We start from the raw sequence: 14,478 nt of genomic DNA, 5'->3' as shown, positions 1-14,478 counted from the left end.
CTGGTATCGTGTGCAAATGCACTTTTGTGAATGCCCAGTTGTTTTGAATAAATCACTTGGATCAGTTGAAGACAACCACCAGTTTTTCCGCTTCCAATCTTTGTATTGTCCTCAATACCGAGACCACCGTATTTATTTGTTTCCGCTGGGATGTTTCCTTTTGGCAAGTACGGTACATAACTTTTTCTTGGAAATTTGTTACCAAAGATTTCTTGCAGATTGACGCATGGTTGAGTGCTGGGGGAGGGATCAATTCCTTCGCTGTCTTATCTCAATGTGCTGTGAACTGACCATGAGTAAATATCTGGTCTTTTCGCTGTTGCTACCTTTCCCCTCGCACACGTGAGATTGGTTTATTGTTTCCGAAACAAAAGGAGGTACAATTCTCTGGTGGTTCTGTGTTTTGGCACACACACAGGTGTCACTGCTATGTTTGAATAATAAAAGGAATTTTCAAACCAATTCGATACATATAAGAAACAGCGAACAGAGGGAGACAAAAAATGTAGCAAGTCAAGTTTTCCGCGTTGGGCCATTGTAGAGAGTAAATATTTTGATAATGTCCCGTAGATGTGCTTAGACCTTTCCTACCTGTCCTTACCACTTTTCAGCACGAAAATATGTAGGATGTCTCAAATGATGAATCAATAAACAAGATAGAAAAATGAAATGAAATCTTTGAGTTTTACGTCGCACGGTTATGCCGGTTAGGCTAAAGGAGACGGTGATGATGAATAATGAATGAAATGGTGGAATGAAGAAAGTGGGAGGAAACGGGAGAACCCCGAGGAAGCCCACGCACACGGTGTTTGTCCACCACAAAGTTCACTTGGCAGGGGCTGGGATCGAACCCGAGACTCCAAGCACCATAGGTGAACGCTCTACCAGTGAGCCATCGCGATCCCATAAACAAGACAGAAAACAATACTTCACACTGCTATCATTTGTTGTAGGCCTACATCTTTATGAAGTTGTTTTCCATAGAAGCATATCCCTCTTTCCGAAATAGCTCCTTCGTGTCGCAGAAGTGTCAAATTTAATCTTGTTTCGAACTAGAGTGAAAGAGAGAAATGCAGCATTTGTTTCGCGTTTAATTTTTTTTACTTTTATTTATTTTATTATTATTATTATTATTATTATTATTATTATTATTATTATTTTAAAGATGAGCGAGAGTAAGAAACGAGATGAAACTAGGAGATCTAACAAGGAGTGACTTTCGGATCCACAATTTAATAGGGTTTACAGTCCGCGTCGGGAATCGATACCAATACTAGGTATGAGCTGTTGTAACGTAGAGTTCTTTTGTAGTAAAAGTGAACTTCAGTATCACACAAAAAACTTCGGGCATCTAGTTAATGTAATGCAATAGCAAAATACTTTGTCTATTACTACAGCTTTTTTTTTTTTTTTTTTTTTTTTTTTGCAAGGAACAAGTAATGTGCAGCAACACAAAAATCTTGTTAAGACCAGAAAATCATATTGTGTTTCTTTGCCGAACATAACATTCCCTTCCAAAGCATAGAAAAAAGCATGCTGTTCGTTAAAAAAAGTTCACATTGTTTTTATTTTATTTTTTTTTTTTTTTAAATATTGAGCAAACAGCTTTGTGATATCATACATTTCTCATATTGTAAATAGTGGCTTTTATATTACGAGAATGAGTTCAACTGTACTATATATTCAGTGGCGTATTTACGATTTTGTTTCGGGAGGGGCTTTGCTAACTTTCGGGGGGGCTTTGCCTGGAAATGTGAAAATTCTGCAAGATATTTCATTTACTTTACTATACTAAGTAAGATTTCGGGGGGGGCTTAAGCCCGGAAGCCACCCCCATAAATAGGCTACGCCACTGGTTATAGGCCATCTAAAGTGACATTTTTCAAAATTATTTATCACTAGATGTTGTAAATTGTCTCTCTTTTAGTTGGCGGGAAATATTGCGTCTAATCGGTAAATTTCACGGCTTCGGACGGGAAATTAGCTGTTACAAAACTGGCATCACTGATTTGAAATTAAGTTAGCAAGTTTTCCATCCTGACGTGGTTCTTGCGTGTAGTGGCGGATCGTGGACATAAGCTCACCTATATTGATGCAGAAGCGGACAAAAGCTAACCGGACATAAACTCACAGTAAATAATCAATTATGTTACAACAAACTATGTTATAACAATGATAAAAATTATGTTTGTAATAACCTAATAATAATCAGCGCCGTTGCTACAGAGGGTCTGAACCTCTAAACCCTCTGAAAAATCTATCGTGGTGGCAAATCTCAGCATGTCATAGAAAACAGCATGCCAATCAAAGGCACTAGTGTTTTTTTTAATATTATTAATTTCCAATAAAATGATAGAGAGTACACACTCCACAATATGGGTATACATTATTTTGTATTGTACATAGTTCAAAATACATTATTGCCATTAAATATATTAAAATACTCAATTGCAGCAGCTTTGTCGAAGTACTGCATAATACATATTTTTTATTAAACCGTTTGAGACTTTAGGTAAATTTTTTTAGGTAAATTTTAGACTTTCAGTCAAGCAACTATTTCGTCGAGACTATTTATCGCAGGATCATGGTCCATACCAGAGATGGGCATTTTTGCTAACTCTCACTCACCCTTACCCTCAATCAACTCCCTCACACTCACCCTCAACCACCCTCACCCTCAGTCACTCTGGTCACCCTCAGCCACCTTCACCATCAATCGACTCCCTTACACTCATAGTTATCTACATGTACTTACTAAACAATAAGTAAGGGTAAATATCATTGTCATTCAAGTAAAGTAAAAAAAGAAAAACAGATTTTACTATTTTTTTAGGATTTTTGGATATCATATGACCCGTTGCTGTTGACAAGTTTTAAAAAAAGAAGACAAGATGCCAATAAATACCTAAGCGCTGTTCTTGCCTTCATTAATTAGTATGGTAGTGCAGTTAAAATTTTTCCTTTTTTCTGGGAACAATATGTGGCTTCGCACTATATTGCACCAAGCCTTCCTTATATATATATATATATGGGAGCAGGAAACTTCGGTGTACGGAAAACTCGGTGTGTGTCAAGAAAGATTCGTTGTAGTAGGTCGTAGGATTTATTAAAAACTCAACTTTGAGGATAAATGAGCGTATTAGTTTCAAGGATGTAATGGAGGATATACACGGGTATACGGCGTATACCCACCTCTAATTTTTGGAAACTATCGCATAGCTACCTAAAATTTAGGAAGTACGTCGGTATACGCTACATTCGATCAATAGTATACTCACTTCATTGGAACAAACAACAACTGCTTTTCACGAAATTTTCAAAACAAAAATATCTCACTAAACAGCTGGTCGTCAGGCTGTTACCGCGAATGATGTCTAAATTCTTTTAAAATATTTGCGTTTTCGGGGTGTGGGAATCAAATTTTCTTAGAATCTCTTCTATAATGGAAAGCAGCGCTCTGAACATGCAGTGATTTTTCCTCAAGATGTCACATGCGTTGTTCCTACCTTCCAAATTCAATTCAAAGTCTGTCGATTGGATACAACTTGAGCAAGGCAATATGGAATAGAAAAAGTTCCTTTCTTAACGCGGAAGGAAGTTCCGAAAAAAATGTGGTCTTTACTTTAAGAGTTAAGAGGAAATTAAATGAATGTATTTGCGCCAAGAAATCGTTGGCCTCCACAAAAATAACAAAACATCTGACCTATCGTTGGTCTAGTTCAGCGTTTCCCAACCTTTTTCAACTTGCGGCACACTACGGGTGTTACTTGGATTCTCGCGGCACACTTATAGATATTATTTGTAAATATTAAACACAGTGGTATTTTTTCTGTGATTATTGATCTCCTTTTCACAGAGAAGAAAGCTCGAACACTGGTTTTTCCCCGTGGTAAATCAATATGCTTATTTTTCATTCTAATTTAAAAATAGAAAACAATTGCAATGAAATATTAGACTCAAGTTTCTAAAAATACGCTTTCTTTTTAAAAACTGTATCCAACCTTTTACTAAGAAGGGAGATCACTAAATAACGAACGAACAAACAAATCTCATTTACTTTTAAAACACAAATGTAGGTACTTTGTCGAAAGGATTGAATGATATTTAAATTTTTTAAGTTAGGAAATAGTCTGCAACAATAAAGAAGCAATAATGGTCATAACAATGATAACCATTTTTTTCAACATTAGAAATGTACAGAAAGTAACCCGGTATGAAACTTAAAATTGTAGATTCACAGTAGAGGTTCAGAGTAATGTGAAATACAAATACGCATTTTTCCCTACCTTTTGCAATTTGATTGCTATAAAATTAATAATTGTTTCGATTCCTCGCGGCACACCAGCGGCCCATTCACGGCACACCAGTGTGCCGCGGCACACCGGTTGGGAAACGCTGGTCTAGTTTGAAGCATTCACCGTCGTTCCGAATACCACCGAATACAACAGCGAACCTCGGATTAGTACTGTTCATTTGTAGCTGCAGTTGACATCAAAGAAAGGAGCGATTGATTTCGATAAATAGTCAGCAGCTAGTACTAGTAGTAGTTTTTCCTCAACCTACTGAAGAAAAAAAAGGGGGGACGGGGTAAAAGTAAACATATTTCTTCGTTATTTCATATTCTTTCAGATAAAAAAGAAAATTGAAGAAAATTTGTTAACAGGAAGAGGTAGAAAATAAAAGTCAGGAAAGACTTGTAGCGTATGAGCATGTCAAACCAATTTTTAATCATTTCGATACAGCCGTCACTTCGAAAATACAGGTATTTGCTTAGTAGTGTTTAACCCTTTGGGAATTTATGGTACGAATCGGTACCATGGAATAGTGCTGTGTTTAAACACTTATTAAGCTCATATAACACGTATTGAACCCGTTTTTTTATTGGTCAAGTCAAGCATGGACCAAAGAGCACCCCAGATGCGTTTCGGAACCGGATGGTAAACTTGCTGGTGCCAAGTGGGGGCGGAGGGGTGAGGTAAATAAAAAAAACACCCTTGGTTTTCAAGATATCAAGATTAAAATTTTGCATTAAGTTTGTGTTCACCTTTGAATATATATATATATATATATATATATATATATATATATATATATATATATATATATATATATATATATATTGATGCCAATAAATATCATAACTGCTGTTCTCCCCTTTATTAATTGTTATGGTCAGTGGCGTATTTAGGGGGGTGGCTTCCGGGCTTAAGCCCCTCCCGAAATCTTACTTAGTATAGTAAAGTAAATGAAATATCTTGCAGAATTTTCACATTTCTAGGCAAAGCCCCCCCCCGAAAGTTAGCAAAGCCCCTCCCGAAACAAAATCGTAAATACACCACTGGTTATGGTAGTGGAGTTGAAATTTTTCTTTTTTTCTGGGAACAATAAGTGGCTCACAGTATATTGCACCGGGAATCTGGGACTCCGCAATATTGTTCCCAATCGTGCCCCGCACTTTCTAACTGGGTCAGATTACCTTCTTTTCCTTACTTTGAAGCAAGAAAACTAATTTTTTATAACAGTGTGACTTCCCTCAAGAGCAGCCTCTACTTTTAATTATGTGTTTGAGAACATATTGTCCTGCTAGAACACATTCAATATAAACATTTCTTTATTAAATCCAAATTTAATAATAGAAAATTTAAAAGGGCGAGTTGATTATAACCTGTATTTTGCTAAAACAACCCCAATTAAAGTGAATGAAAGCTCAAGTAAGAGGTTTGCGACTATTAAATTTACGTCATAACACCACATTGAGTCTAGAAGTTATGTGTAATATTTGAGAATGATAAGCATAGTGTGATTCTAGTTTTCAACTCATCTAAACATTTCTTTAAGTATATAAAAACCGGTTCTTAAGTAGCATAATATAACGGAAAAATAGTACACTATATAAAATGAGTTAATATAAAGGACACCGTTAAAAGAGAAATGCAATTTACGAAGCTATCGCGTAACTTAGGATGTTTTGTGTTCATTTGGAGCTAAACATTTTTTCAGCAGCGAAATTGTACCCACACAGCACACCGACGTCCAATGTACATCCATTTAACGTCCGGGCATGGATTTACGGGATGTCCAGTTGACGTGTGGTCTTGGTCCATACAACATCTAGTGGATGTACACGGGAGAGTACAGGTGGCACAGTTGCCGTGCATCTACTGGACGTCCAGAACGTACATATTATATCCATTTCTGGTACCAAAACGAACTAATTATGGACGTACAGACGCCCAATGGACGTTCAGAGGACGTGTTCTTTTGGTCCATACGACGTCCACTGGATATACACAAGATGTTACTTTGGGACAGTTGCCATGCATCTCGTGGACGTCCATTCGGAGCTAAAATGGATTTACGGGATGTCCAGTGGACGTGTGGTTTTGGTCCATACAACGTCAAGTGGATGTACACGGGAGAGTACAGGTGGCACAGTTGCCGTGCATCTACTGGACGTCCAGAACGTACATATTATGTCCATTTCTGGTACCAAAACGAACTAATTATGGACGTACAGACGCCCAATGGACGTTCAGAGGACGTGTTCTTTTGGTCCATACGTCGTCTACTCGATATACACAAGATGTTACTTTGGGACAGTTGCCATGCATCTCCTGGACGTCCATTGGGAGCTAAAATGGACCTATTATGGACTTCAAACTGATGTAGAGGATGTCCATATGTGGATATAATGGGAACCTGAACGTACAAATTGTGACTATTTTTGGTTCCTACACGGACCAATTATGGCCTTTCACTGAATGTTCTACAGGACTACCACAGAAGGATTATTCACTTAAAGCCCGATACAGAAGCCATACTATCTGGAATCAATCTATTTTTAACATAGGTTAAATTTTACCATATCAAAGTGACATTTAAATAAACCATCTTCCATCAATTTTTACTATCACTCAACAAATACACAAGTCAACATTTATACTATAAAGTTTTATGAGCAAACAAAAAAACAATGAGAAATATTTTTAATACGTTTAATATTTCGTACCTTTCCAGTCAAAATTCTTGTTCTGTGTTCCACGAAAATAATTTGTTTTCGATTTGTATCTACTGAAAGGTCAAACTATTTGAAGATTCGGTATCAATAGCAAATCTAGTTCCAATTTTACATGAATTAATCCTTCCTTACAATAATGTATCCTTATCTCCCGAAAATGAGAACTCAAAATATAATTAACAATGTAAAGTATTCTGCCCATACGCTTTAGTTAATACAATTTGTTGATTAGAAAAGCTTCAAACCTGCATCCTCTTCCACTCTTTGTAGATGCATAGAAAGATATCACAAAAAGAAACCTCCCTCGATTCACTCTAAAGTTTCAAATTCATTTGGAAATATCAGTTCTCCCTTTTCCTTAGTATTGAGAACAGACAAGACAGCTACGCTTCACTTCTCATATTGAAACAAATGATGACCAAAACTTTTTAACACTATCCCCCCCCTTTTTTTTCATATTATCATACTCATAGGAGAAACATTAACTTCAATCAAAACATGCCATCCATTAATGGCCGAGAACGTTACAAATTATTGAACTTATATACATTAAAGAATAAGAAAGGCGTAACATAGAAAGAAACGAATAACATAACAATATACTTTATTGGATTACCTCTAATTACATATACTGCTCCACAATGTTTGTCTTTTTAATATATTGGATAAGATTGTAATACGATTTTCTTTCGCATCTCAATGATATTAAAAGTTTCGTATACATGTTTTATTCTTGATTATGAAATGTATTATAAGCGCATAATATTGTTAAGCAAGGGAATTTTAACCTTCTCACTGATATATCATGAGATTCTTTCTTCGTGCGCTCCATTTTTTTCTATTTTCTGAAATTAAGAAAATGGGAAAATTAATTCTAGGTATAATCAACATCACAACGATCAAAATTAAAATCAGATTATGAGGTTGATGTTAAGTAAGGTTCTTTATGTTTAACTTTAAAGAGTAAAAATTACATGACGGATTCAACTTGGGACCTTTTGGCTTTAAACTATACAAACGGGACTCAAAGGTATACAAAGTTACAATTACAAATTCCAAATTGAACTACAAATTACAAAAATGAGCTCCTCCGTGGCTAAGCGGTTAGCATACACGCCTTTGGCGTGGGAAACCCGGGTTCGATTCCCGGCGGGAGCCCACGTGGTTCGGATTCCATGTCTCATATAGCCTCGCTGCTGAAATGGACGTTAAACTAATAAATAAATTAATCAATACAAATTACAAAACGTATTATTAGCGGCAGTTTTAAGTTTCTGGAAATCTACTTTTTTTCTTGCAGCCTTGGGCCACAAAATGTATTTCCTTTTCATACTTTATTCTGTTCAAGCACAATACAATGGATCTCAAATTTCAAGTTTAACTCCCAAAAGTCGTTCCATCTAAGAAACAGGCTTTCTTATTCCATTGTAAGATCGAAGAATGTTAAAGGTTTTCCGATTTTCTAAAATATCGGAAAAAAATATATACTGTAAGTACGAATATATCCCCACCTTTCCGAAATAACATATATACAGGTGGCGGCAGTGCGAAACTCAACAGTGGCGTTCTGTTTCCAAAGCTTAACCATTTTAGGCTTTATAGTAACTTATGTTACCACGGCGTAGTATCGTATTTGATCGCTTATTTAGGTTCTATAACAAATATTTAAGCCGGTTTTTTTTATTGGTCAAGTCTAGGATGGACCAAAGAACACTTCAGATGCGTTTTGAAACCGGATGGTGAACTTGGCGACGCCAAGTGGGGGCGGAGGGGCGTGAAATTTTTCATAAAACAAATTTCAGAAATTTTTCACGCCTTTAATTTTCAAGATATCAGATTGAAACTTTGCATACTGATTGCGTGTACCATTAGGTACCGGTATTTCTCATTCTTTTTGAGATCCCTATGTGAAACCAGGGTTGGGTACGAGGGGCTCAAGTGTTTTTCGGAGGGGTCCGAAGCGGTGAGTTTTTCTGAAAAATTTCCGATTGTCTCGATTGTTCCGGTTGATGTGTACGATACGGACACGTAGTGGTACTGTTAGAAAGAGCTCGTTATACTGAAGAAAATGACGTTTGAACCATGAATGTACCCAGGCCCAGGCCAGAAGGGCGCAAAAATTTCGATTTCTTTTTTCCAAAAAATCTCCCAGTTTTTTTTTTTTTTTCGTTTCTAGTGTATAATACGGACAAGCGAATGATTTCTCTGTAACTGTCCCGCAAGCTTTCTCTACGGATTCTGTGGAAAGAATAATGTGTTATACTTGAGTCTGTGTGTATTATTTTGACATTCTAACATCTGCTAATCTATGAGATCTAAACTAGTTATAACCAGAAAATGTAAAAGCAGCAACTAAAGAATTTTTTAGCAATTAACGTAATCATGCCTGTTTGCCTCTAACCAGGGAGGTAACTTGTGGGGGCAGGGAGGGCAAGTGTCCCTCCAGGGAAGCTTCCCGCCGTTCGAGGGGGCCTACTTTAAGACAATTTTTTATTCCATATACTGTAATACATGTAATTATAAATGAAGCATCAAACAGGTTCACTACATTACATACACAAAACAGCACACAACAGGTAGATAAAACAAAAAAGTGTCATGGACCCACTTCAGTAAAAAATGTCTACATTATTAAGTGCCCCAGAAATCTTTATTCTTATGGCTTTGACATTTGTAAATATTGTCCCTTTAGTTAATTTGTCATGTACGGAATGGGCCCTGCAGAGAGCTGGAGGGCCCACAAAGAGTAAGAGAAAGATGGAAAGACGAATTCTATTTTCGAATTTTGTGGGGAATCCAAAACAATCTTTTGGAGGGGGCTCAAATATGAATGCTTTCCCCCCCCTCCAAATATTACTGCGCTGCCTCTAACTTTAATTTAGAGCAAGACATGATATATTATGTGTAATTGAAAGGAAAAATGTTACAAGGTAGATATTTGTAATCGACTTCAAAAATGTTATCTATCTAACTTTGAGCCCATTTACTACGAAAATATATTTATCGCACATTAAATGTGCAACATAAAAATTGTACTATTTTTTTTAAAAAAAAGGAGATAAACATATTTGAGTCATTGCACGTCAAATTATTACACTACAGTCCATTTTCAACCCGACCCTTTTCTTTCAAGTAAATTTTATTTCCGTGTTATCCTGGATAAAAAATTCATTAACTGTCTTAGAAGAAATTATGAAATCAATTACAATTTTATCTACGTCCATTATAGCCTACAATTTAGCCTTTAAATATTAAGACTAAAACCAAATCTTTAAATATTAAGACTAAAACCAAATTGATTATGCAATATTTTTTAATTTTTTTTTTATATTTCAGACTCGTGTCTCTGGAAACATGCTACACGTATTAACCTAACACTGCATTTCTACTAGGACAGTATTGTAAATGCCATTTAATTCTGGAGATGGGTGCTATGGACTTACAAAACTTACAACCATTTGTTGACTTAAACCGAAACAATTAGCCATAGACCCCAAAAACGTATGGTCCTCACAGACCGATTATACTATGCTCAAACCAGCTATAAGTCTGTGACCAAGCAGAGATACGAAGGAGGACCACCGTTAAATTCTATATAACAAACTTCGTTACCACCAAAAGTTGGTTAAAGAGCAAAGATAATAAAAAGGAAAATTTAAAAAAATCCAGTTTTAGAAAATTTAAATAATAGAAATTACTCTAATCAAAAGGTGAACTAAGTAAATAGGAATAAATTACATGTCCGGAGGAAAGCTTAAAATTAAATCGGATAGTTATTAGTACAAGTCCATCGGTGATGGAAAATAACGTTAAACTTTCTTACTGTGAGCTCACACACATGTCCCTCCACATCACACCGCTCTGCCCCGAAGAAACCATGACAAACGCCATGAAGTATACAAGGAGATGAAAATTTCCTCTCACACGAAAACAAAGTAGGAAGAAAGTACTTAATTCAAATGAAAATAAAGTACAACAACAACAAAAAAAAAAAAAAAAAAAAACTGGAATATACCGAAATAATGAAAAAACCATAGGATGTGTTAACCTGTATTACTTTTTCCTTACTAAATCTTCCTCGTTATTGGAAATATTGTAAATATATAATATAATAACGTTACTAAATAATATATGGAAGTATTTATATGAAGTTTCGCAAGATATCAATACGCATAGATGTCATTACGCTATTCGTCTTCACTTACACGCCGAATTGCGACTAATTTCCACTCAACCTCATCTGGTTGATATACTTTTTACGCCGAATCTTTAAAACTGAAAATCTATAGTTACATTGTACGTGTTAATCCAACCCCGATATTCGAAGAAAAGACGCTTCTACATCTCCTACTCCCAGCTTCTAGAAATCTGAGAGCTAAAATCTTTAACCAATGACATTTCTTCTATCCACATGTGGCAGATGTGACGAAGAAAAAAAAATCACTGCTAGCATTTGCTAGTAATTATTTCAAATTAATAAATATAAATGACACTGTAAATAATAAACTTTACTATTATGATCCCCCTCCCAAAAAAATTGATGCTATAGACCTTTTACGTTTATTTATTAACTGACATTTCTGTTTCTTGGCAAAGCGCTGATACTTAAATACACGATAAAAAAATCTATACGGAAAAGGGAGAGGGTACGAAAAGAGTTTCTCTCTCTCTCTCTCTCTCTCTAATCATTGTAACGATAAGTTACACACTGAAGTATTGAAATGCGGGAGCGTTTCATGCAGAACAGAGAATAAATAACTCCGGGGAAAAAATAGATAAATAAAAATAAAAAAATTAAAATAAAATAAAAAACAAGTACATAGAAATACACAATTTGGCGACTACTTTCATCTGAGTGTCTATGATCCAGCATCTTCAGTTTTTATTGAGCAGTATTTTCAGTACTTATATTACAATATCTGCAGATATGTTTAAGTAGATAAACACTGCATCTAAAAGTTTTTAGTATATCGTATTGTGAAAGCGTATCTTCACTATAAAATAATGCCTTCAGTTGACTTGAAGAATTCTCACTTTACGAAACGATGGCTCAGTGGTAGATCGTTCACCTCTGGTGCATATGGCCCCGGGTTCAAACACTGTTCCCGCCAAGTGAACTTTGTGGTGGACAAACACCATGTGCGTGGGTTTCCTCGGGGTTCTCCCATTTTCTTCATTCCACCATTTAATTCATTTCTCATCATCACCACCGTTTCATTTAGCGTAAAAGGTATAAGCGTGGGACGTAAAACTCAAAAATATTATTTTCATTCATTTACGAAACGACGGAGTATAAGTGATTAGAAAGGGGAAGGGGAAGCAGGTGAAGAGAAGAAAGGTAAAAGAAGGAAAAGAGGTGGACTCAAGGAACTTGTGCTATTGTCGATTGGGGCCAGAGGGAGGGTTCATCTTTAAATTATTTCTATTTTACTTTTCTTCTCCTTATTTAAATCTAACGATACACATTACTGGCTTGTGCTGTATGCAACTTCGGTAGAGACTAAGCACCGCTTGGCGAATACATGTTCACCCCATTCCTCTGAGCAGACGAGAAATGATGCGAGAAGAGCTTTTAAGCGATAACTAGAAGTGTAAAATGTCCAAGAACTCTCATTATACTCTGAAACAAACTAGGCCTAACCTAGGGAATATAGCATTCGTGCTTTTTATTGGTCACCTAGCACAAGTTGGTACATCATCATACATTGTAGGCTTTATGCCACACACACGTAATTTTTTTTATTAGGCTCAGGCCAGTCTTTCAGAACCGGTATCCGCAATGTCATTGCTGTTGAGTTTAACGTCCCGTTCATCAGTAAGGCTATATAAGACGTAAACTTACTGATTAATTTGGAATCCGAACCACCTGAGCTCTCGCCGGTAATCGAACTCGGGTCTCGCACGCCAACTGCTTAGCCACGGAGGAGCTCACATCCGCAATGTATTTATACTTATGGTATTACTGCTGTATTGCCAGAATACGAATATAAGAAAGGAATATTATTTAGTTTCTCACCCAAAATACTGGATATTGGCCCTGGCTCACTTGATAATGATTAATGTTCGAAATACGATGTGAACGTATGGCATAAAAGCTAGTCCATAAAACACCTACTAATTTGTGCTACGTGGCCAGTAAAAAGCACGAATGCCATCTAACCGAGTCAAAACAGGAGAGCAGAAACAGCGTCCGTAGGGAGCAGGCGCGTCAGCGGCGATGAGTATACGCATAAACGAGGATGGTGGGAAAACAATTTCATCTAACAGTTCATTTCATAAAATGCACGCCTTATGTGTTGCACAGCTTTGGGGGAGGTACTACATGCAATCCAAAAAAGTACCAAAATGTACTAAATTAGATTATACTCGATTAGGTTTGGTTAAATGTTCCTCTTCTTTTCTGTAGCTTCAATTTGTTTACACTAGTCACAATAAACTTTTTGCCTGTTTAGTAGACCATGCCTTTCACACAATTTCGACAACTGACACTCATTTTTGTATAACTTCATAAAACTCAATCACGATATGACACAACCTTGTCATTTACGCACTGCCTTTCCCAAAATTCATAACAAATATACCGCCAAATAGTCCCTTCCGCCCGGCAAGGTTCTATATTACTGGCCCCTTTTCCCATTGAGCAGTAATAAAGACAGAAAACAACGCGCCCTGCGGGGCTCTGACCCGCCTTCACTTGCTAACGCTCGCTCGGCAATACTGTATAAGTTAAATGTATACTCTTTAGTACAGAAAGAAACATACCCAGCTACTAATCTGCATGGGGGACCAGTAATCTAGAACCTTCCCCTTCCGCCCCCCATATATATAGTGTAGCTTACAATATCAAAAATAACTAACGACAAGTATTTTGGTAACTATCATCCTCAACTTACTTTTACTCACGAACCAAAAGAAACCCTCCAATTTATCTGGTAAATTTTCTAAAATTGGTCCCGCGATACAGTAGTAACCCATACTGAGCTCTCCTGAAGTCAATCTGCAAGTAGTAATGGAGCTCCTCATTTTGTGCACGCTGGGCTAAAAGAAATACAAAACTCTAATGTAACCTGGGAATGTAAGAAATCTGTCAAAATTTGGTTGAACCGTCTTCTCGAGTAATGTCGAATTGAGTCCTGAGCTTTGGTACACAAGGAACGAACCTCACTAGTATCTTATATGAGTGTGTTATTACACCCTTCACCATCCGAATTCACTGATATATATATATATATATATATATATATATATATATATATATATATATATATATACACATTACCAATTCCCATGTGCCCATCTACGTTACCCCAGCCTATTATAATACACCCGAATATAAGATTTGAAATCGCATGTCGACGTAATAGCGAAGTTATCCACGTCCTGAATTGTTCCTTCTTAATTAAAAATTGCTTTATAATTGATAATGACTTACTTTTGCTCACATACACAAAACTTTCAGT

General features: G+C 36.4%; 1 protein-coding gene across 2 annotated transcripts in view; it reads left to right on the top strand.

Annotated features, from left to right (window-relative positions):
* The window catches only part of LOC145666363 (uncharacterized), a 67,313-nt gene extending 56,365 nt beyond the window's left edge, over positions 1-10,948 (top strand). For both annotated transcript variants that reach the window (XM_081733523.1, XM_081733524.1), the window contains exon 3: positions 10,355-10,948. In XM_081733523.1, the coding sequence (XP_081589649.1) occupies positions 10,355-10,388 (34 nt within the window). In that variant the 3' untranslated portion in view covers positions 10,389-10,948. The remainder of the gene's footprint in view (positions 1-10,354) is intronic.
* Positions 10,949-14,478: the final 3,530 nt, after the last annotated feature.

This window comes from Thermobia domestica, chromosome 12, assembly GCF_964235325.1.
Source record: "Thermobia domestica chromosome 12, izTheDome1.hap1.1, whole genome shotgun sequence".
Classification (NCBI taxonomy): domain Eukaryota; kingdom Metazoa; phylum Arthropoda; class Insecta; order Zygentoma; family Lepismatidae; genus Thermobia; species Thermobia domestica.
Note: the sequence above shows the minus strand (reverse complement) of the source record. Positions and strands in the feature narration are given on the sequence as shown.